The sequence below is a fragment of the Papaver somniferum genome, chromosome 2 (genome assembly GCF_003573695.1).
Source record: "Papaver somniferum cultivar HN1 chromosome 2, ASM357369v1, whole genome shotgun sequence".
Lineage (NCBI taxonomy): Eukaryota > Viridiplantae > Streptophyta > Magnoliopsida > Ranunculales > Papaveraceae > Papaver > Papaver somniferum.
In genome coordinates this window covers 53,671,643-53,695,838 of record NC_039359.1, presented here as the reverse complement: position 1 = coordinate 53,695,838, position 24,196 = coordinate 53,671,643, and the positions used below count along the sequence as shown (strand labels likewise).

The 24,196-nt window shown below is 35.4% G+C and overlaps 3 protein-coding genes and 1 long non-coding RNA gene across 6 annotated transcripts; all 4 read left to right on the top strand.

Annotated features, from left to right (window-relative positions):
- The first annotated feature begins 287 nt into the window (after positions 1-287).
- Positions 288-3,556, top strand: LOC113353303. Of its 3 annotated transcripts, none has more exons than XR_003361194.1 (6): positions 288-563; positions 674-792; positions 1,677-1,771; positions 1,899-2,007; positions 2,087-2,720; positions 3,111-3,556. It is a non-coding gene; the product is annotated as an uncharacterized LOC113353303 (long non-coding RNA). The 3 variants fall into 3 exon arrangements; XR_003361195.1 differs by having other exon boundaries at positions 674-1,771; positions 2,087-2,251; positions 2,450-2,720; XR_003361193.1 differs by having other exon boundaries at positions 674-1,771.
- Positions 3,557-11,742: 8,186 nt separating this feature from the next.
- LOC113353302 lies at positions 11,743-12,328 on the top strand. Its single transcript, XM_026596952.1, has 2 exons — positions 11,743-11,944; positions 12,035-12,328. The coding sequence occupies exons 1-2, from the start codon at positions 11,756-11,758 to the stop codon at positions 12,284-12,286; spliced, it is 441 nt and encodes a 146-aa protein (XP_026452737.1). The 5' UTR covers positions 11,743-11,755; the 3' UTR covers positions 12,287-12,328.
- Positions 12,329-17,800: 5,472 nt separating this feature from the next.
- On the top strand, positions 17,801-21,805 carry LOC113353301 (AP2-like ethylene-responsive transcription factor PLT1). Its single transcript, XM_026596951.1, has 7 exons — positions 17,801-18,777; positions 18,887-19,926; positions 20,443-20,507; positions 20,614-21,107; positions 21,304-21,312; positions 21,472-21,560; positions 21,642-21,805. Exons 4-7 carry the CDS (start codon positions 20,678-20,680, stop codon positions 21,681-21,683), a joined length of 570 nt encoding a protein of 189 aa, XP_026452736.1. The 5' UTR covers positions 17,801-18,777; positions 18,887-19,926; positions 20,443-20,507; positions 20,614-20,677; the 3' UTR covers positions 21,684-21,805.
- A 258-nt stretch (positions 21,806-22,063) lies between these two features.
- Positions 22,064-23,023, top strand: LOC113353300 (AP2-like ethylene-responsive transcription factor AIL1). The gene is made up of 3 exons (XM_026596950.1): positions 22,064-22,220; positions 22,378-22,496; positions 22,658-23,023. The coding sequence occupies exons 1-3, from the start codon at positions 22,177-22,179 to the stop codon at positions 22,888-22,890; spliced, it is 396 nt and encodes a 131-aa protein (XP_026452735.1). The 5' UTR covers positions 22,064-22,176; the 3' UTR covers positions 22,891-23,023.
- The last annotated feature ends 1,173 nt before the right edge of the window (positions 23,024-24,196 follow it).

The following is a 24,196-nucleotide window of genomic DNA, read 5'->3' as shown; positions in this document are numbered from 1 at the left end:
AATGGTGACACTACACCATATCCTGATTTTAGCAACGCTTCAATGTTGAGGATGTGCAACAGATATAGACGTTTCACCCTAAACAACGTCTATATCCGTTGCGCACCAGCAAATACATTGCACCAAATATTAGTTATTACTTATTAGTGAAAGAAAAAGAAAAAATAGGAAAACAGGACGCACTTGCCTTTATTAAACTTTTTTGAGGGCTAAATTGTCTATCCAGTTCATATTATATCCATTTTATTTTCGTTTTTCTTATTTTCTTTCTATTCTCTTCTATCTCACACATCGATTGCTCCTCCCATTTTCGCTTCTTCTTCTAACCCTAAGCCAAGAACTCCAAATCAAACCCAAGATCTCATAAATCGAAACCCATATCTCCTAATCGAATCTCATGAATCAAAACTAGTCCAGAAATCGAAACCCAATATTTCAATAACTAAAACCTAGAAATTCTAATTTTGTAAAGTTGAACGATTCTGTAAGGTGTGCTTGAATCCAAACTGAAGATTTTTTCTCTAGTTATGAACTGATGGATCCGGTTTTCTACGAATTCTACAGTTATAAATCTATTATCCTCGTCAGATTTAGTTTTTTTTCTTATAATTTTCATTTAAACCCCTAGATTTGTAATTATTTTTCCTATTTTTTTTCTTTGTTTCTTAATCAGGAGATCGATATGTATATGGTGTTGCTGATGATATCGTTGAGGTGACTACTTCAATTGGTGAATGGTTTGTATGGACAAAGACGCTAGATTTTGTAGACATATCTCATGTCCATGTCAGAGTAAGTATGAATCTAACTGTGGGTCTATTTTGCTGGAATTTAGTTTTTGCTAGATATTTGTCTGGGCACGAATTGATGCATTAGTCGCTTGCAACCAAACATTGTGGTTCATTTTGTTAGCAAAATTGAATTCCAACCATATCACTGGATTAGGCGTTCCCTACAATTGACGTCATGTTGCAGGTCGGATTGAAAGAAAAGAAATCGAGCTTAATTCCCAAAGTGATTCTCCTACAGTACTAAGTTCTTTATAGGATAGTAGTACAATGTACATTGGATTTCAATGCCTAATCCGGGAAAGAGGGTACGTTTGTCTAGTATAAGTCAAGGTGGTGCTGGGGGAAAGGACCTAGTCTTAGTTTTCAGGATTAATCAAAGTAAAATCTATGATTAGTATAATTAGAGTAAGTAGGTTAGTCAAATGTGATGATGCACCAGTAGGACCCCTTAACAGTTGGCATAGAATGTCTTTGACGATACGTTCTGTAATAAAGAAAGATGCACCAGTAGGACCCCTTAGTCAAATGTGATGATACACAAGTGGGTTTGAATTGAGAATTAAGATTTTGACTTTAGAAATCTTGATAATGGCATATCTCAGCATCTCCTCTTTAATAAAGAAAGATGGAATAATAACATAGTTTTATTAATTTCTCTGCAAATGGCAGCTATTTTTGAAAATCTGAATCATGTACTTCATATCATAAAACACGGGCCTGTTTTAACTTTTAAGTACTTTGTGTTACTGAATTTTCAGTTTCTTGTCCTGTGTAATTCTTTACTAAATTTCTGGTTTTGGGTTAACTGTAGTTTTAGCACTCACTGTGTGCATTTTTCATTCATGGAGATACTTTAATCATGCGGTTCTGTGGGATTTAATATAGTAGGTATGAAAAGCTGTAGCGGTGGGATGACGCTCTCAAGGTGTGAACTGTCAAAACATCTCAGGCAGCAAGTCATATATCAGTTTGGATGCAGGGTATTCTTACCCTTCCAGTCACCATTTGAAATCGTTTCATTTTCTTCTGTCATTATGAGTTTTAACTTAAATATTTCCTCACCGATCAATGATAGTTGATTAAAAACATCTGGTGTGGCTTCTTCAGGGGTACTAAGGAAGATTGGGCATAGTGGATGAGACACTTCATTATTGAGCTTCTCAAAGAATTATCATTACCATATTTGCAATCTTGTGCGAGGCTTGCACAATTTTAGGTGGTACCTGAATCTTTTAAACTTCTTTTGTTACTTGTGCATCTAGTTTTGGTCCTGACAATTGAATTTGTAATTGCAGTCATTCGTTGGTCGTGAGTTGTTTGCATCTGTTTTGGTGAGTTGCTGAATTCAGCTGACGAGGAAATATCTGCACTATGCTGATCTGGAAGTGTTTTTGATGGGAAAGGAAGTAAGATGGAAAATCAAATTGAGATCTCTAGATACACCAATTACATTCACAGAGGTTGTTCCTGATAAGGAATGCTTTTAAAATATGTTGCTGACCTAGCTTGTTCTCCGAAAGCTTGTAGTTGGTTTGTCTATTTCATTATATTGTAGGTTATTCGTTGCTAATTTAATATGTTTAGCTAGCTAGTGAATTTGAACCAATATATTAATGGTGTTATCTGTAGGAACTTCTGCATGTTTCTTTCTCTTGTAGGAACCTCCTGCCAAGGCATCCCAAGCAAGGAAAGCCCATGCACCTGCAAGGATGCAACCAAGAAGAAAGAAGAGTCCAACAATGATAACTGTGGTGGGAGTGATTGCGAGGATGAGGTTTGTCTTGTTTGATTTTTCTTATTGGTTGCTAGCTTATTTATTTAAATCCGGTGATGTAACAACCAGCAGCAAGCAAAGTTAATGCTCCTGCACCAGCAGCAAAGAAGCAAGAATCCAGTGATAACATTTCAGATGATTCTTAATATGAAGAGGTAAAAAAAACCAGTAATACTGTGTAGATGTAGTTTTATGTTGCTTATAATTTATTTGCTTGAGAATATTGTTTTTGTTGTTGCGAGTGTGGTACAACTTCTGGTTTGACAATTTAGATAAATTCATTATGTTATGAGGGACTACTCTCAGTAACATGCATAGAGTATGGCTATCCGACTTATGTGACGAATGTTTCTTGTTTCTGAAAAGCTATGTGATGAAGTGTTAATTTAGAGGTTTCAAATTGACTTCTTGACATAATGCTTGTTCAAGTTGGCCTAAACTGATCAGTTGGATTGGCATTCCTAATGCTAATGTGCATCAGCATCTCGGTTTCTTGTGTCCCATAATATCTAAATGACTTCTATTTCCACGATTCATTGTTTCAGGTTTCTTGTGTCCCTAATGTTAAAGCCTGCCGCTAAAAAGAATAGTAGCTCTGAGGAAAGTTCCTTAGATGAAGAACCTGCTGAAGATGCTGCTGTGAAAAAGGTTTCTATGGTACAAGTGTTGGATAAACTAATTTGTAATCTAGATTAGTTTTGTTAAGTGTGAGTTAGGTTAGTAAATAATCTAGAGTTAGCTGGAGTTTAGTCTTGTAATGTGCAAACAGCAAAGACCAAATGAGTACGTCGGTTGTGATAAGAAGTACAAGAGATATCCAGAAACAACTAGGATAGTCTAATGTCAGTCAAAGTGTCAAACTAGTTTATCCAAAAGAAAAATCTAGAGAAGGTTAGAGAGTTCCAAGGTCGGTCTAACATAGCCTGTAAAAAGGCAATGATGTACTCGGTTGCAAGGTGAGCAAAAACTTAATTAAAAGAGAGTTTTGAGAGAACGATCTTGCTCCATATCTAGGAGCTCTATATGAGCAACTCTAAACCTATGCTCATATATCTCCATCACTAGTCCTAGTCCAGAAGGGGTCATAAATCACGTTTTTGAATGACAGATTAATTGTGTGATTAGGGTATGACAAACAAATTATGTCATATAATATTAAAATAGTGGGACCCATTATTTAACACAAAAAAACCGTTATTTTCAAATGTGATAAATCTGTAGGTGCGTGATTTTTGAAAAACCATTAAATCACGGATTAAAATTGTTGGGTATTGTAAGTTTTAATAGCCCCACTAATATTTTGTTGCGCACCATAAAAATGGCTAACCACCGGCTGAGCAAAGACACCGGCTTACTTGCCATAGGTCTATAGAGCCGTATCGGTTCCGGGTTCCATTCTAGCAAACCCCAATACCAAAAAGGATAAAACTTCAGAGAACCAAAAGAGAAGTTCTAAGTTCTTAGTTCATCTCTTCACGCCGCCGTCCGTTTTTCTCCCTCCAGAAACCTAACTACCTGAGGAGATTCTCACTTAGAAGAAGAAGACACGACGATATTAAGTAAGTTTCAATTCATTTGTATCTGGGTTTTTCTCCAGTTTCTCTGTTCTTAAAAAATTGATTTTTGAGACCAAACTTGTATATACAAAGATTTTGATTTGATACATTGGTTAAATTAGAAATTGGAAAAGAATAATTTTGATTAGTTTGATTGCATGAAAGTGGTTTCTGAATTCACTTTGTCAAACCATTATCTTTGTTATTTTGCTAGACAAACCTAAGAGGAGATCGAAGAAGAAGAAGATATCAAATTAAAATAAATTTCAAATCCCTCTTCATCTTTAATTGTGTTTTTTTTTCTTAAGCTTCTGTCTGGTTAATCAAAAGTTGATTTTTGGAGACCAAATTATTATCTAATAAGATCCATAAATTTTGATTAATTTAAAAACTTCTTTCTAGTTAATTGGTTAATGTAGAAATTGGAAAGGAATGTGTTTAGTTTTATTGCATGAATGGAAAGGGAATGAATTTGGTTTCTAAATCTCTATTAAGAATCGGTAATTACAGAGATTTTGGTTTGATAAACTGGTTTGATTTTTACTGGAGAATTGGGTTTCATGACTGAGTACTCACAATAGGATGTACTGAATCTTTACTTCTTGCTTGCTTTTTAGTGGGATTGTAAAGATCCCCTTTAACCCATTATGTCATTTCGTTAACTCAGCCAATTTCCTTCCCATGAATCCCATCCTACCCATGCTTATCATAATTTTCACATGATATCACATGAGCAATCAGAGATTCTCACTGGATATTACTATATTAGGCTTGATGTTTTTGATGTGTTTAGGATTTTGTAAGGCTTTCTACCGAATGATTACGAACTACCACATGTAGTATAGTTAATTTTTTTGGCCGTTTCCTGGGAAGTTAATGTCATCCGGAAGCAAAGGAAACCTAGCGCCTACAAGGGCTAGTCGAGGATTAGGAAGATATCATTCTTACAGAAAGAGAATCTTAAAATAGTTAATAGTTACAAGTGCAACAGTTTTCTTCCAAAAGAAAACAAAACTCCATGAAGATGGCAATTTGGAGATTAAGGGGAAGTTCCAATCAATTGTGTGTAGTCATAGTCAATAATGGGCATGTTAATTGGTTTGTGATACTCTCTGGTGTATTTTGTAATGTTGAGTCCCTTATTTTAACTTACCTCCGTACTCTCTTCTTCTCCTTTATAAACTATGACGCAGTCTCTTGGGACTAACGGTTCCTCTTCTTTAATCATCAATTATTGTTTTGGGTGCTGTGTTTTTATGACCCTTTGTTGCATAGTAAAATTCTAAATTTGAATCTTATACTGAATGTGCACTCGCTGTCCATCGGTTATATTTTAACGCCTTTGCTTTTCGCAGCAGCGACGGTCTTGGTAGGATCTTTGTGTAGCTGGTTTGAGTTGATATATGTGTTAAATTTGCATCAGATGCAAACTGCTAGTGATGATTGTTATATTATTCTAATTTCTTCTTTGGTCTTTCATGAACTAAGGTTCACTATTCACTATTCGCTGCTCCTTTAGTTTTATAACTTCTATTTTTAACATGTGTTGCGTTGTAAGATAAGCTGGTTGTGTTGCGTTGTCTGGCTCCTGTGGTACATAATTTTTGTAGTATCTGTAGTCGCCTTTTGTAGGATGACATTGATAATAAGCTTGCTGCATCTTGTTTGCCAGGCAATCATTGGCGTAAGTTTGTGTGCTTGTACTCTGTATCCTCGTGTTCTAAGTCAGAATCCTTGCATTACGTTGAGTCAGACATCATTGGTTTTTATTGAGGCTGGTTTATGACTTTATCTGAGAGTTTTATTTTATTTGATCCTTCACATTCTTACAGATCATCTAAATCGATGTAGTTGTGTCCAGTAATTCACTATTATCTGCTCCTTTAGTTTTATCAATTCATTCAGAAGCAAAATTTATCTGATTTGATCCTTCGCAGACTTACAGATTATTGAGTAGCATCATTTTGTTTTTTATGTGTGTCATTTAGGTTTACTTGAAGTGATGTCTATTCCAAGCAAAAAATGGATGGGTGCAGAACGACAGTCAGCTGAATTTCGGGAAGGAGTTCAATCATTTATCAGGTTCACAAAAGATACTGTAGGAGCAGATAAATTATTTCTCTGTCCATGCTCGAAATGTAAGCTTTTTGCAGCAAGAAAACAATATCCTCTAGAGGAAATACATTTGCATCTGATCAAAAATGGTTTCCTTAAGATATACAGAACTTGGATACATCATGGAGAACATCCTCGTACAAATGTTGTCAATGTTAATCAAGCTCCTAATTTACCTGGTAATAGAGTTCATTGTGATGATTCTGGTCGGGGAATGGTCAACATGTTCAGTGACTGACAACGACGTATTGACCTCGATAACCACATGGAAAACTGTTTCAATGATCCTAATCAAGAGAGTGGTGATAATGTTGAAGGTGATCAAGGTGCTGATATAAATTACAAGAAGAGGATCGAAGATTCAATACAACCCTTGTATCCTTCTTGTGATGGGAAGCATATGAAATTGTCTACAACAATTGAGTTGCTAAGTATGAAAGCAAGACATAATTGTTCCGATGCTTTCTTGACTGAGTTATTGCAATTTATGAAGACTATTTTACCTGCTGGGAAAACATTACCGGCAACAGCCAATAAATCCAAGGCTATGATTGAACTTTTTCGATTGAAGTGTGAAATTATACATACTTGCCGAATGATTGCGTTATTTACCGGAAGGATTATGTTGACATGGATGAATGTCCTAATTCTAAAGAAAGTAGATGGAAACTAGTTGATAAGAAGAAACCACATGCCAAAAGAGTGCCAATGAAAAAATTAAGATATTTCTCAGTTGCTGAAAGGTTGAAGCGCATGTTTAGTAAAGCATGGATAGCAGAGCTGTTGAATTGCAGTGGTAATATAGAGGAAAGAAGCACACACATGCGGCATCCTGTGGACTTTCCTTGTTGGAAGTTTATAGATAGCAAGTGGCCTGAGTTTTCTGCATAGAAGAGAAATATGCGTTTAGGACTGACAACCGATGGATTTAACCCTTTCGGAATGAATTATCCCCATAGTTGTTGGCCCGTTATGCTTTTACCGTTGAACCTTCCCCCATCACATTGCATGGATAAAGAATTTACAATGCTGACACTACTGATTCCTGGTCCAACTGAACCAGGCCGTAACATCGATGTGCAACCGTTAGTCGACGAGTTGAAAGAATTATGGTATGTTGGAAAGTTGACATATGATGCTCATACAGAGAGTAACTTTACGCTGAAAGCAATCTTAATGTGGTGTGTGCATGACTTTCCGGCCTATGGACATGTTTCTGGTTGTAGAACATCAGGAAGATTTGGTTGTGCTGTGTGTGGTGAAAAGACAGATGCAATCTGGCTAAACAATGGACGTAAACTCAGCTACATGGGTCATAGAAGATTCTTACCAGCTGACCACCCCTTTAGAAATGCAAAAGAAAAATTTGATGGAACCGAAGAACATGGAGATGCTCCATGCCGTTTGACCGGAGTGCAATTGCTGACGAAGATGAATAGTGTGCGAACATAATTTGGGAAGTTCACAAGTAGGAAGGAAAAAACATCAAATTCTACTGGGAAAAGGCGTTTGACGGGTGTCCAACTGTTGAATACTATGAATCGTGTACGCACTGAATCTTGTCGGGCAACAGGTAAGAGGAAACGGACGGTTGATACAAGGATTCTGCCAAATATGAAGAAGCGATCAGTTGATACAAGCACTCCATGGTCAAAAAGATCGATCTTATTTGATTTGCCTACTTTGTATATTATTGCGGCACAATACACATGCTTCTTGAACTGGCATACGAACATTCACCTTTGATATTTTTTAAATTACTTCTTTTGATTTTGTTTTGGTGTCATTTTTTTTCTTCCAACTATTGATGTATGGATGTTGTTACTAACTGTCCTAGTTTACTCTAGGATCTGCTGGTTCGACACAATTTGGATGTAATGCACATTGAGAAAAATTTTGCTGAGATTTTTTTTGGAAATATAATGGACAATAAGGATAAGACTAAGGATGGGATTCCGGCAGGCAAGGATCTGCAAATCCTTAAGATAAAGAGGAATTTGTGGTTGAAGGAGAGAGGACCTGGCAAGTCTTTATATGTGCCGTGGACGCCCAACTAAATGTACGCCCAACAAAAAAACAAAAAGAAAAAAGGAAAGAAAACACAGACGCGTGTTTAGTTGTGAAGAATGTAAACATAGTTTTCTCCTCCAGAGGAAAGTCCAGATCTAACAATTTCATCACTTTATCCCGTCTCTATCTTAGGCAGAGAAGATTTCTTCTCATCTGAAATTTTGGCTGAAAGTTAGGGATTATTCATTGCAGTTTTGTTCTATAATTTTGGAAACATTTCTTCATCGCCGTAGGATGATGGTGTTGAGTATATTGAGAAGGAATGGAAGAAAATATCAAGCGGTAATAATTTCTGTCAAAAAAATTTCGATCCCTAACAATTTTTGGGCGGGATGAAAATCAAAACAAAATTCTTTTGGGCGGGATTATTCCCGCTTGGTGTTGTTTTGGAATAGCTATAAATCTCAACCCTAAAATCAGTTAAGAGATGTTCAGAGATATATCTTTTTGGGGAATTATCAAAGATCAAAAACAACAAGGTATATTTTCTATGCTTATTTGTAGCTAAATAGTTTTTGATTTTTGATTTGGAAGATGCACGAGTTCATATTAGACTCTTTGATTGAATCTTAAATTGGGGTTACATAGGATTGATCTAGTTTCGTAACAATACAATCTAATTAAACTATCTTTGATTGAAAAGACTCATGGGTTACATATTAGATTGATTATCTTATAAGATAATCTTATGCTTGTCTCTATCTTAATAACTTTTGACTTTTGATTGAAAAGATTCAGACCATCTTTGATTGAATCTGAATCTGGGTTACTCAGGATTGTTATATTTTTGTAATAGCAAGTGGTATTTGGATTTGATTTTGGTGTATACTGGGTGTTTGTGTGTTTAAAACCTTTGGTTCTAAACATTTCTATCATTGTAACCCTAATTAGACTGACTTTTATTATGAGAAAATTGGTTTAAGGGGAGTCTATTCATGTTGATTTGATCGAATTTAATATGAGTTTGGTTTTTAGAACAAATTAAACATGATATAATGGGTTTAATTTAGCTGATCTTGTGTAATTTTTACTGAATTGGAATGTATTGTTTGTTTTTTTCTGTTTCATATATGAATAAGTTCATAAATTGTCAAATTTAATGATCTGATCTCACTTTCAATGATAATATGCACTTTTTTGGGGTTACTTTTACTAATTTAACTTGCTTACTTTTAAGGACTACAATGTTAATGTATGCTTCGTTTTAGTTTATAGATACATATATCAAATAATTTGTGTTAGTATAAGTGTATAACTAGTCTATAAATAAATGTTACTGATAACATTCTGACCCGATTCTATCTGATTAATCTAGTGTGTTTTGCATTTTTATCGTATTGTTCAGTGAAGAATAAGCTCAGTGAAGCAACTTCTTGGTTAATTTTTCCCTTTTATCGTATTGTTAATCTCTTCATCATAAGCATTATCACCATTACCAATGGCCACCAACTCTTTTATCCGAGCTCAATCATTATGTTTGTCTATGTTTCAGATGTCCACTTCTTTTTCAAGGGAAGGAAGCCCCACATTCAACTGGTTTTCCTCGCCTCCGAGACATAGCCCCATAATATCTGGATCAAGTAATGGTGCACATAGTTCAGGGGGCCAATCTGATGAGATTGTGTTAACCCATGAAATTGAGAACACTGGTAATGTTAAATTTTTTTTTTGATTGATTTTCCTAGTTTTTAAGTTATATGAACTACAATTTATTTTCTTATAGTAAGTTTTGTTCCTTCAAATACATTCTTTTCTAAATCACAGATGGTTCATTACTTATTCTAATTTTGTTTTTTCAAACCTAGATGATCGTTTTCCAATATTCTTTAATGAGCATGGGCAGTGGAACGGCCACCAAATTTTGCAACCTTGATCGGAGAGATTACAAGGTCGAAAATAGGGTTGGGGTATGCAAAATGGAAAGAGGTTCCTCCAGAAGACAAAGCATATGTTTGGAACTTTGTTCAAGTGAGTCCAATTGGATTTTTTCCGCTTATGCTTATGTTCATATATATTTTCTTGGCTTTCTATAACCTTACCAAGTGATGAAATTAAATGCTTACAATGCATTATTACAGAATATGTACCAGGTAACAGCTATCCATAAGAAGTATGTTTTAGCAAAATCAAACAGTGTCTGGAGAACTGAAAAATCAAATAAAAAACGATCGCTCAATGGTGTTACATCTGTGGAAGAAAAGAAAAGGAAGTTGCCAGCATACAATAAGAAAGAAGACTGGGAGAAATTTATCAATAACATCAGTGACCCAAAGTGGCTGAAAAAATCTGAACAAGCTGCGGAAGCACGGTCAAATGTTAAGGCTCAATATACAGGTGATAGGAAAGGTGTACCTACAAGGTGGAATGAATTGGTAAATTCTTAACAATATATTGCATTTTAAGATATTATTCTTATTTTATTTTATTTGTTTCCCTAATTGGATAGCATATGATGTTTTTGGTATGCCTAGAGTCCTTGTTTATACTAGTTCCATTGGTTCTTGTTCATTCCTTGCATTGTTGCTTCCGACTGAAAGTTGTTAGTTTCAATCCATTTGGTTTTTAAAGTGCAATAATAGCTGAAGACACCCAGCTGGTTAGATTTCAAGGCTTGTTGCTGTAGGATAATTACTTACCTTAGAAGCTAATTAAATTTTGATGCACTTATCTTGTCAGTAAACCTCTTCTTTATTATGGATCACAAATGTTGTCTTGTTATGCAAAATTTTGCAAGTATTTATATAATGCATTGTTTTGTCACAGGAAAAGGAAAGTGCCACTGGTCAGATATATAGGCCAGATGTGTTTCTGAAAACACATAGAGCCACCCCAGATGATGATCCCTCGTCTTCTAAATCACAGGCATCTGCAAAACTTGTAAGTTCTTCTATTTTTATATTATTTATTGATATTGATGATGTCAGTTCTTCTGAATATGTTTGGCTTCTGTTGATGTGTAGGAACTAGTGAAGGAGGCATATGATAAAGATCCTTCAGCAAAAAAGTGTTTGGGCACTGACGCTGTCACCGAGGTTAGTGGTGAATTTGTTGTTACATGAGTCTTTTTACTTCTTGAATTTTCATATTGGATGGTGGTAGTGTTGAAATTTTTTTTCTCTCTTATAATCATATTACTACACTGCAATATTGTTGCATCTATATTCAAGTAGTCAGCACCGCTATGTAGGTTTCACTAGTTTTTCAATTAGTACCCTTGAACTCGTGGTAAGATGTAACATATGCTTGAAGACATAAGTTCTAGACTGTATTGACCGAAGTTTCCCTTTATGGGTATATTGTAATTGTCGCCTTGTGACCATCTGCATAGTAGTAGTCTAGGAAATTCCCTTATGTTACATTAATTGTTTGACCGAATATCAATAAATTTGAATTTGATTCACGTATATGGCTAGATATATGGCACTGATCAAAAGGGATACATACGCGGAATGGGTGCTGGTATTTCTAAATCTCAGTTTCTTGCTGCTGAGTTTATGAAGGCCAAGTTGCAGGAAGTGAGGAACGAATTGCGGAAAGTGAGGAAGAAATCCGAAGCTTTGAAAGCACAGTTGGATGCTGAAAGACAGAAAAACAACACTGGAGTACATGGTCAGATCTGTGATAGCTCTTATCAACAGGTGACCTCGAATATCTCTTAGTAATGTATAGTCAGATGTATACGATGCTGCTATTATGGGATTTTAAAGTTTTTCTTGTTACATATACAGGGTATTGGGATCCCTTCGTCCTTTGGTCTTTGCTGTTTGAGGAACTTTAGAAAAAAGGTTGTTGCACTTGCATATGTTGATACTAATCTACTGATTGATGACCACTACGACTGCATGATTGAGGAAATTATTGATCCAGCTGCGATGTTGTGCGATAGAGATGATGATGATGTACTTGGGAATGTTAAAAGAAGTGAGCTTGTTAAGTGGCCTTGGGCCTATCTGACTATTGTAGGAGATCCATCAAGTTAGAATGGTAGTGAGAGTAGATTGATTAGTTTTTTAATTTTCAGGATGTAACTTAGAGTTGCTAGGATATGTCTTCCAATCTATGTTTGAATATTATATTCTCTTTTAATAAATAATTAATAGTAATTCTTTAACGTTTATTTTCTTTTCGCAATTCGTTCCTCACTAAATATAATTCTGAACTGATTTCATTCAGATTCCAAAATCTGAATCCGTAGCTAGAAAATGACGAAACATTCTCGTTAGAATTGGTAAATTTATTTTTAAAGAAAATACCTCCAATTATAACGGTTATGAACCATTGTTTTATTTCACACCTAATAACCGTGTTTTTTAATGGCATGCATCAACCGTTATTATATTTCACATATATTAACCGTGATTCTTATATGACATAAATCAACCGTTATTTAATGTTACATACAGTAACTGTGATATTTAATAACAGATTATGTATGTGATTTTAAATCACGAATTTAGACGTTGTATTTAATAACGTTTCCTATTTGTCATTTTTAAAAAGTCACACCAAATAAATAACGATTCTAATAACGGGTGAAAACCATGATAAACTATGTTTTATAACAGATTTAATGCGTGATTTATAGCCCCTTCTGGACTAGTGCATGATCATAATACATCCAAAAATCATCAATAAGGATATAATAATCAATTTACAAAATGATTCTAATATCATGCTTGATGTTTATTCATCCACACTTAATTCTTTTTCTAGTCACCTGATGCTGAAGATAACAGTTATGAATCTAATGATTCTGGCGATGATAATGCTTTAAAGACCCCTGACGAAGTAGTAACAACATATTTGTGATTCCCATATCTGATTTATATGTTAAAAGTGGTAAAGCACGTTGAAATTATGGCTTTTGTTAACTTGTATACCCGTATACATGTTAAGGTTTAATAAAGAATTATTTTAGGGTATTGGGAAATTGTGTTTTTTTGTCTTATTCTACTAGAAATTGGTTATTCTTGCACTAAAAACAACAAACCCCGTTCCCAATGCAAAGAAATGTTGTTTTCACTGCAATAAAACAAACAAATCTTGTTTTCAATGCAAAGAATTTTTATTTTAATGAACCTTAACATTATACAAGTTAACAGGAACCTTGGATTATTTGTCCATATGCATGCTGATTTATTATTTCGAAAACTTGTAGGCCAACAAATGGAAGAGGCTGAAGCAATGCTCGCAAAAGCAGTAATTATCTTTTCTTGTTGTTTCTTAGGGGTTTTCAATAGATTGTCGTTTCTTTTTTTAATCAAACCGTATATGGGTTTGTGTCTACACTTTACAGGATCAAGAAGATGTTAGTTTTCTTGTGTGTGTTTTTTTAATCTTTGAATCATACTAATTTATTGTATGGGTTTATGATAAGTTCATATATTTCATGCTGATGTATGAATTGTTATTAACCAATAATTGTTCTTGATCCATTCTGATGATATTGAGATTCCTTCCAAATGATAAATTGGGTGAACTAGAATGTATATTCAGGTGCCGAATAAATATACATTCAGGTGAAATCTGCCGGAATTAAAGCCGGCGATAACTCTTTTTATCTGAATAAAATATGCAAAGAATAAACGTAGGAAACTTCAATCTATGACCCGCTAACTATTTTTCTTTTAATAATAACTGTTGCAAAAATTAGTATATACGTTGCACAAATCGGAAAAAAAAAACGTTGCACCACCTATTGTGCAACTTATATAAGCGTTGCTCAATATAATCTTTGCAATGGATAACATACATTGCACATCAATGCGCAACGCCGTTTTGGCAACTCTTATAAAAGTTGCACAAGTTGCGCAACGTTTATAGACGTCACAAAATGGATGTTTTTGGTGTAGTGTTAGTAAATGCTCCTAGAACTTTAATGCGTCTCATGAACCAAATTCTGCAACCTTTTGTTGGAAAATTTGTTATTGTATATTTTGATGACATCTTAATTTTTAGCAAAAATGAAGAAGAGCATATAACACATTTATTTTAGGTGTTTAAGGCTTTGCAAGAAAATGTTTTATATGTTAACTTGAAGAAGTGCACTTTTTTTTCAAACAAGGTCACCTTCTTAGGCTATGTTGTGTCAGATACTGGTATTTCCGTGGATGATTCTAAGAAAAACCAATTGATGATTGGCCAATTCCGACATCCATACGTGAAGTACGCAGTTTTCATGGATTAACATCTTTCTATAGAACATTTGCAAGGAATTTTAGTACTATTGAGCTGGTTTAACCGATTGTTTGAAGTGTAATTCTTTTGAATGGACTGAAAAAGCAAATAAAAGCTTTAATATTCTCAACTATATAAATGGATGACCTTCCAGAGACAATGGAACACCTATGCCAACAATAGATGCATCATAATGAATCTCAAAAGGTTTATGTAGAAGAGCATATAACACATTTATTTTAGGTGTTTAAGGCTTTGCAAGAAATTTTTTTATATGTTAACTTGAAGAAGTGCACTTTTTTTTTCAAACAAGGTCACCTTCTTAGGCTATGTTTATATGTAGCGCTCTTGTTTTATATGTAGCGCTCTTGTTCTTGCCATGCCAAATTTTGATAAACCTTTTGAGATTCATTATGATGCATCTATTGTTGGCATAGGTGTTCCATTGTCTCTGGAAGGTCATCCATTTGCTTACTAAAGTGAAAAGAATCAGATACAAGGAAGAATGGTCTACTTATGAGCTAGAATTGATTGCACTTGTTCAAGCTCGTAAGAATTGGCATCCTTATCTCATTCACAGTGTGACAATGAGGCTCTTAAGATTTTGAAAACTTCAGCCAAGGTCAATCGTATGCATGATAGGTGGTTATCTACTATAAATCGGTATACATTTTCTATTAAACATCAGAGTGGACACCTTAATCAAGTAGCCGATGCTTTTAGTCGAAGAGCTCATCTTCTTGTCTCTCTCAGATGAGAGTTTGGATTTTGATTTCTTAAAACATCGATTTTCAGAAAACTCTGGAAAAAGTGGGAAGATAAAGACTTTAGTATAAACAGAAATTAGGGGATGTAATGCTGACACGGAATTTATCTGTATATTGTTCAATTATCATCCGTATCTAAGGTTTTAACCTCTTACTAATGTGATTTGAGTGCAGTAATTGATTGAGCTTAATCCGTACCGAAATCTAGTTTATAATGGATTTGAATAACTCAACTATACCAACACCTCTAAATAGTTACATACTTCGGGGATTCTAAAGGGGAAGGGACCAAGTAATGCTATAATGCCTGATGATAAAAAAAGTATATTATTTTTTTGATTCTAACAAACTTTGAACGAATGCACACTCAGTTTGGCTTTTATAGATTTTAGGTAGCGGAATCGCAATTTATGTGTCGGAGGCTGGGTAAGTCTGAAAGCGATACGCAAGTAAAGCAAGCAACGAACGACTTGAACTCCAGCACGGTCTTCCTGATTCGATAAGCAAGTTTTGCATTTATGTAACCAATTTACTGTGAAGAGCAAGGAAAGGACAAAACAAATGCAGAAAAACAAACGACAATGTGAAATGTAGAAATGCATAGGCAATGTACATCCTACTCCTAGAGAGATATAATGGTAAGGGTTCCCAAAGATTTCTTTCCTTTAATGCTTGAAAATTCATGAATTTCTTTTTTTTCTCTGGTCGACAACTCTTTTTTTTTTTGCTCGTTAAGTAGGAAATATATTAAAAAAAAGGCTAATTACAAAAACAACATCAAAGCAAGCCACCAAATAGAGGGAGATGAGGAAAAGGAGAAACAAAAAAACCCAAAAATCCGCTCAATCTAAGGAGGTTTAGATAATAATGTTCTCCGGTTAGCAATAACATCCTGGAGAACGTAGTTGACAGAAATTGAATTGGTCGACAACTCATGAAATTGATCAATCCTACGTTTCTCAAAATTAAATATTCTTTTTACCATTTTATGATCATCTGTCTGAAAGTCCGAAGTACAATAGTATCTCGTCAGCATACATTGGATAGTACTAATTACTAGTGAAGGTTTAAATGCAGCTTGCCATTTTTGCATTAGAGTTAATATTTTGCAAGTGTATTCAATAAATTAATGTCCTAGTTAAGGGGACTTGGATTCTTGGCAATAACTGCCTGATATTTTTGTAGAGTGAATTGATGTGAACCCAACAATGTTGGAATGGCAAATAAGGTGATAATTTTAAAAGGCCGTGTACATATTTTTGCTTGCTTGTATAATATTCTAATTTTAAAAGCCCGTATGTACATATTTTTGCAATGACCGTATGTACATATTTTTGCTTGCTTGTATAATATTCTAATTCATGTTTGCACTAAAAACAATTCTCAAATAGGTCTCCAACAAATGACGATATAGTTAATGAAGTTAAGACTTCAATCCTCCTTTGAGCTGCAACAGCAGGAAATAGGGTTCACGTGAACTTCGCCAGTTCAGTGATTAATGATTGGGATAGTCTGCTCAAGTAATGGAATTTTAAGTGATGGAGCCTTCTTTGACATGCAGCATCACAGCCATACACCACAAGAACTCAAAGTGTCTAATCTCTACTCTACTGCTATAGTGACTATATTACCAGTTGTGGATCTGAATATTGTACAAGAGCTCCTGCCAAGAAAGAGGAACTGTTTAGGAAGCAAATTCCGGGTATGTAATTCAAAGAAAGTCCTTAATTTTTGTAATTAGATATGGCTTTCATGTGTTTAATTGTATATTCTTTGTGGGGACGAAATGTCGCACAACAGGGATTCATAACTTCGCTCTAACCAGTTAAAATAACCCTAAGCACGAAGAGACGATGATTATTAAGAAACAAGACACAGGATAACCGCGCGAACTAGAAAGAAGAACACGAAGAAGAGTAGCACTGTAGGAACAAGGCGACAACCATCTCAAATAGAAGGAACGCGAAAAAGAAAGTAACAGCGCGATAAGATAAAGACAGTTCTCAAAAGCGTGGCATGTAATGTTTGTCTTCTACTGATATATTTGCCTATATAAGGATTTAAATGATAGAGAAAGAAGTTCAGTAAAGTTAGAATACAGTTGAGATAGAATTCAGTGAGTAAGTAAAGTAAACCAAAAAGAGAGAAAATAAGTCTTGTAATCTACTTTCATCTTAGATCTCTCCATTGTTGTATGAAAATTCACCTTGAATCTCTTGTAACAACATCATATATTCAATACAAAGTGTTTGTGAAGATCATACTAGTGTCAAAGTGGTGAATAATATCATTAATGTTTGAGTTGATCCAACTGACTTAGAATTTGTGTTATTATCATTGCAACGGGTGTAATTCTGAAATTTTCCGCAACTACATTTTGACGCTAGAAACCAGGAGGATTCACCCTCACCTGAAAAGTTATTAACCAGATAACACTATATTTAGAAACAATTTCCATCACCTCCAATTCTTTAGCCACCACAAAATTTCCATAGAAGAAGCATTGTCCCTAACTTATCAGAAACTCCACACCCACGAAACCCCAGAAAATTCTCAAGCAGAAGATTCCTTGATTTCATGCGATAGTAAACCCAATCGCAGCTCATAAAACTATCCCGAAAGTTTCCCCTTTCCTCATAAAATGACAGGAATCACACCATGGAATGACTAACTAGCAGAAGAACAGAGGGGAAACGTAAACAACAAAAGGGGAAAAGAGACGATGGTGGCAACCGAAAACAGGAAATACTGAACAGAATCGGTTGAGCCTTATAATCCAGATAAACCCATGATAACCGACATTGTGAATTATGGGAGTCAAGGCAAGAAGTAACTGTTATAAAACAAGAATACGAAGAAATGCTTGCGCAATGGGGAAATCTCGTAGAAGAATGTGGTCGGCTAATGTCAGAGAATCATGAATCAAAAAGAAAGGTACAAGAATACGAATTAGCAACTGTACAGAGAAAGTTACAAAATATCTTGCCGAGAAAAGGATACTGATAGGAAAGAAAGAGCAACCCGAATAAACAAACAACTGTGGGGCAAAGTACGTCAGCACGAATTGAAAAGAAATAGGATAAGCAGGAGAATGCAATGCCAGCATAAACTGTGGGAGAGAATGAATTAATGTCAGATCAACACCCAAGTACCGTCGAAAAAGGACAGGGCGTCAGAGCCGAAGTTCAGTCATTTCAAACACAAGGAAATGAAGGGGCTTCACGACAATGCTAAGGCAAATGAATGTTGTGCTATCGAAAAAATTCGCGAGAATGAAAAGGAACCACTATCACAAATCCCTATTGTGAAAATTCAATCCAGAAGGAAGACCATGTAGCATGACTAAGGGTGCACATGGTACGGTTCGGTTCGATTCTTGCTGAGATCGAGTACCTGTACCTCCCTAGTCTCGGTTCTCAATTTTTGGACCGGTACTTGTACCTCTGTCCTCGGTTTCGGTACCATTCGGGACAAGTACGGTATCAGGGACGGTTCCGATATCAGTCGGCACTTCTCAAGAACATGAGGTATTGAATTGCTAAAAATTCTTATTTTAGTACTAATATGAGCATTAAGATGTGAAGAAATGATCGAGTGAAGTTATACTGATGTAATTATGTGGGCGTGTGTTTTTAGATGGCTAATGTTGCAAAACAAGAAGAAAATAGAGTAAATGAAATGATTCCAAGGCAATTCATGGATCTAGGTCTTGCAACAACAAACATCAAAGTGGATCAACTTTCACATTCATCTTCTGAAGGAAAAAGTCGCGATCGATCACGAACACCAATAAACACGAGCCTAGAGGAGTCGTCATTTTGAAAAGAAAGAAATGGTACTGTTTGATCATCAAGAAAACAGCGAACTTGGTAAAAGTTGGGATGACGAGGAAAGCCACGAAGACCAACCATCTCAAGGTTGGGTTCCTAATAAAATCCCTAAACTGAATGTCGAGTCGCAACAACAGCAGCAACCTATGGAAGCCACTATGAGGAAACCTCGAGTTTCAGTTCGAGATCGTTCTGAAGCACCTATGGTAGTCGTACAAACAGGACGGTACGGTACGAGACATGAATAAGGCCGTGTACCTGTATCCTTCGAGGCCGGTTTTCAGATTTTGGACCGATACCTGTATCCTTTTTCTCGATTCGGTCCAAAAACAAGTACGGTTTCACCGGTTTCGATTCGGTTCCTGTGCACCCTTAAGCATGACCATTTCAATACAAGAGAAAATGGGTCGAAAATGCAGTGACCGGAATCAAATCAACACTATGCACCTGTTAAAGAAATATTAACGTGAAGCAAGTTCTTTTTATAAGCAAACAAGCCAATGGCAAAAACAAAGTCCATGCGACTATCTCGTAAGACCTCAATAGGGGAAGTAACTAACTTATTAAAAACCTCTAATGAGGGAGGCTGGGTATCCAATTTTGGCGTGTCAACATAGTTAGCTTGATCGTGCGACGGCATTTTGCACGATCTTGCAATAGGCGACCATAATCCCTACAACTTGTCATAGTGGGGAACCCTTGAGCAGCTACCATATTGGTGGAAACAAAAGTACATCCATGGGAGACCACTGAGAAGGAACCACTCAGCGAATAAGTTTTTCGATATGGGGTGTAGAAGGAGTTCCTGGCTTGGATACACCCGGTCCCAAAGGAACCCCAACCAAGGTATGCTTTTTTATTGGACTGGTGCTTTGGATACCAACCCAGGACTCGCTCCAGAGAAAAAACTAATCCTCGGCAAGTAGGTGACTCAATCTTTTACAATTTGTAGAATTGTATCCTTCATGTTCTTCATTCTTTGATTATATATATGATTACACAAAGTCTTCTTTCTTCTTTATTAAAATATTTCTTTCTCGATCAAAAAAATAAATAAAAATGAACGAAACCAACGTTTGTTTGAGGAGAAAGCCGGAAAGAGATTAATTAACAAAATGCAAAATCTTACAGTGTTAATGTTAAGTGAATTAATGCGAAATCCTAAAGTGTTGATTTTGTTAGGCATCTAATTAACTGCGGGATCGTTTTTGTAAAGTGAATTAATGGGAGATCCTACAGTGTTGGAATGCCAAATAAGGCGATATATAAAAATTGTGATAAGTATGATTTTTGTTCATTTATATAACCGTGCTTGTAGAAGCCGCTTCCTTATTCTTTCATCGTGGTTGGTGTACTTTTTAGGTTAACTGTGTTATGATCCGATATGAGAGAGATTTCCTAGAGAGCTCTTCGAATTATACGTTTAGGTAAGGTTTAGAGACCCTTTTTCTTTTCTGTCTTCTAAACTTCCATTTCTTTTCTTTTAGGTAGTTTTCGCTTCTTAATCTCCTTTTCTTTTCCTTGATCTATAAGTTCTCCTTCTGAGACTGATTTTGCTTAAAATAAAAGAAAGACACAAATTTCGCTGTTTGTTGTTATGGAGGCTGGAGATTCGAAAAGTCGCCGAAAAATTAGCCCACGGCTGCTGGATTTGAATTCAGAATGGGCGGTAGAAGAAGAAAGAAGATTGTTTGGTGGTATAGAGGAAAGAAAACTGGAACTAAAACTCGGACCACCTAATGAAGAAGAGAAAGGGTTTTCTAATGGAAGCAATAGAAAGAATATAGTTAAATCTCCTTCTTCTAATACCCTTAATAGTACTGTAAACAAAACACCTATTTCGCTTCTATTTACTTCAACTTTGACTAGCACTACTACTACGAATAATACTTTCCACTACAACTATAAAAAGAAGCAAAAAATTTCTCAATACCGTGGTGTTACTAGAGATGTGCGGAAAGGAATACATAAAGCGCAAATCTGGGATGGAAGTTGTAGAAAAGAAGGTATAAGAAAAGGAAAACAAGGTATAAAAACAAAAACTTTGATATGTTTTTTTTTTTCTTAGCAATAAAAAATTTGGTGCTTACGAGTTTCAAACTCAAATCATCCTTTCTTATTATCATGTTCCTTTAATTTTTGTTGTTGTAGTAATAGTACTTCCAGATTACTAATTTTAGTTTTTTGGTGTTCAAATTCATCAATGGTGATGACCACGAACAGTTTATCTTGGTAAGTTTCAGAATCATTATTTTTCTTTGATGGATGTTTCAGAATCATTATTATTGATTTGAATTGTTTGATTTCCCTGTAGTTTTATTTGTTCTTTTTTCTTATTAATTCTGTTTTCGCTGTAATATGAAACTTTTAAGGTTTGCAATTTTTAATCAGGTAAATATGATGAGGAAGATGCAGCAGCCAAGGCTTATGATTTAGCTGCATTGAAGTATTTTGGCCCTACTGCTCGTATAAATTTCCCTGTATGTAATTTAATTTAACTTTTTTCAATATGATACTTAATTTCATGTCTTTAATTCTATATTGTTGAATTTTTTTTTCAGTTAGCTAATTATGAGACAGAAATTAAAGAAATGGAGTGTTGAAAATTTTCGGTTAAACAAGAGGATGAAAACAGAAACAGAAAAATGGTGTACCCCTGACTTCAAGGCTCTTTCGATCTTTTAGATAATAATTCGACCTTTCCCAATAAATTTGGCGAGTACAAACGGTCTCTCGAATTATGCCTTTAGGATTCAATGAATCCCTAACACCGTAATCGAATTCAAGGATTGTATTTCCTTGACCCGACCAAGAAACACACTGTATAAGGTTCTGATGATGTTTTTTAGAGAAGAAGAAAACAAATTGTTTTTGATGTGTTGGAATGGGAGAACATCTTCGCTACTTATAGTGATATTCATGCCTGTTGGTAGTGTCGTTTCATCACCAACAGACGCTTCCAAAAGCCATTAATGGTGGCTTATAGGAAGAGACGCGTCTGTTCAATTTTGAATGGAAACTTCTAGGTTTTACAAAATAAAATCAGGTCGATCACCGTATAACTCTGCGTAGCGGCAAACCTTGAAAATATCCAACATGGAGAACATGAAGAAAGAGGAATATCTTGCCACTTTAAAAAGGTATATATATCTATCTGACTATATATGCCTTTAGCTTTCTTAAAATTGAGATTTTAGTACTTAATTTGTTATTGGCATGGGTTTGAAACTTGTTTAGTTTACCAATAAAAAACAATTGATCCATTGTTGTTGATTGAGTAAATTGTTATTGATGCAGGAACAGTATTGGGTTTTCAAGGGGTGTATCAATGTACAAAGGAGTGAGAAGGGCTGGTGAAAGATGGCAAGCTGTAATGAAGAGTGTCGCAAACAAGCGCCCACATCTTGGAACTTTCGGTAATGCCGGCCTGTTTCTCTACATCTTTATACTTCTTTCAGTAACCACTAGTGAGAATGATAAGATTGAGATGTAAGGGTTTGATTGCGCAAATGAAGACCAGTAATTACATGTGTGTGTACTTACCGATTATTGATTGTTGTGGTTTAATTGTGTATAGGTACGGAAAAGGAAGCAGCCGACGCATATGACATTGCTGCAATAAAATCCAAAGGTGTAAGTGCAGTTACCAATTTTCCTATTGGTAACTATGATGTTGAACATATATGTTCAAGTTCGACGCTAATTGGTGGTGGTATTGGAAAACGTCCATCGCCTCAGAAGTCTTCGTCGTCTGTTGCTGCCATCGTAAATGAGTCAGTCGGAGTTCCTAATCTGGCTTTCTGCCTTTAACACATGTGTATTTGCTACTATAATGTGGTCTAATAACAGTGCTGCTTCTGTGATGATATAGTCCCAACGAAATAGACTATTTCCGGATGGGATTGGCTTAATCTTATAACAGTCTTTTTCTTTTTGGTATCAATGTAGAAAATTTTATCAAAAGAAAGAATATCTTCCTCCTTAAAGGCCTTGACAAATAAAGCTCTCACGTGTTAAGCGGTGATGAAATTCTCGCCTCCTATTGGACTAGAAAGACCTTTCCTAATGTAGAAGCTATATTGATGACACTTGACTTAACTCTATTGGTTGTGACAATTAAAATTTTGTTACGCTTTGTTTACACAAGTTACTTAATTGTTCGTTAGTAACGGTGTTGACAAAAAAGTAGGTAGACGATCCTTATGTTTAGATTTTAAATTATTTAGTTACACCATGTTTACACCTATACTTAACTGTACTTTAATTAGGATGGACAAATCTTACGCCCAAATCCTGAAATAAAATAAAATAAAATAAAATAAAAATTAAAAACGTGAAACCTTTTGTTTCATATGTAATTCAGGAATTCCTATTAAAAAAGGAAATCGGTTATTAAGGAAATCTGGAGTTCGTGTTAAATAAGGAAATCTGTAATTCACCTTAATTAACCTTTCTTTATATATGCAAGTCAGTAAAGATGGACACTCCTTACGTCGAAGCTTAACCTAGAAAAGAACGGCATATATATTACATCTGCCCGTCATCCGTCCATTCCTTGGTTTCCCCATATAACTTGCCGGGTTTCCTTATTAATAGGTAGTTCGTAGTGCTTACACGCAGAAAGATGATTTAGCGTAAATACAATACCATCTCCTTCCTTCTTTCCCAATCCTCATAGTTCTATGAGTTTCTCCTCTTCGTCTTTGCGTAAATACCAAAAATAAAGGTGTTTCCTGGATTTACTAATCTATGCGAGCGGTGTCCAAAAGACTTGACATCTAGGGTTTGGCGATTTAGATGCAGTGAGATTGCGGGTTCTTGGTGTTGGAGAAGTTCTGAACAAGAAATTACAGATGAATGAGTTGATAATTGGTGCGGGTTCTTCGTCTTTTCCTATAAACTCCAGGACGCGTAAGGTTTCATTTTCTTCCCAATATAATAGATGTTGTTCTATACGAACTCAATGTCTTCTAGAGTATGAACGGCCGATATAGGAGGGCTAGATGATTCTAGCTTATTTTCCATGCACTCTCTACTTCTAACATACCTTATAAAATATAATGTGTATGTGTACAGATAAACGAACAGTCATCAGGCGATAAAAAAAATTGCAGCA

What these genes read in the sequence shown, in the direction of transcription:
- LOC113353302 (XM_026596952.1), top strand. Translation starts at nt 11,756, where the DNA reads ATGGGTGCTGGTATTTCTAAATCTCAGTTTCTTGCTGCTGAGTTTATG. An exon ending in GTGATAGCTCTTATCAACAG is followed by an intron (nt 11,945 to 12,034) that starts GTGACCTCGAAT and finishes TTACATATACAG; the next exon opens with GGTATTGGGATCCCTTCGTC.
- LOC113353301 (XM_026596951.1), top strand. Translation starts at nt 20,678, where the DNA reads ATGGAGGCTGGAGATTCGAAAAGTCGCCGAAAAATTAGCCCACGGCTG. An exon ending in CTGCTCGTATAAATTTCCCT is followed by an intron (nt 21,561 to 21,641) that starts GTATGTAATTTA and finishes TTTTTTTTTCAG; the next exon opens with TTAGCTAATTATGAGACAGA.
- LOC113353300 (XM_026596950.1), top strand. Translation starts at nt 22,177, where the DNA reads ATGGAGAACATGAAGAAAGAGGAATATCTTGCCACTTTAAAAAG. An exon ending in TATCTTGCCACTTTAAAAAG is followed by an intron (nt 22,221 to 22,377) that starts GTATATATATCT and finishes TTATTGATGCAG; the next exon opens with GAACAGTATTGGGTTTTCAA. An exon ending in CCCACATCTTGGAACTTTCG is followed by an intron (nt 22,497 to 22,657) that starts GTAATGCCGGCC and finishes AATTGTGTATAG; the next exon opens with GTACGGAAAAGGAAGCAGCC.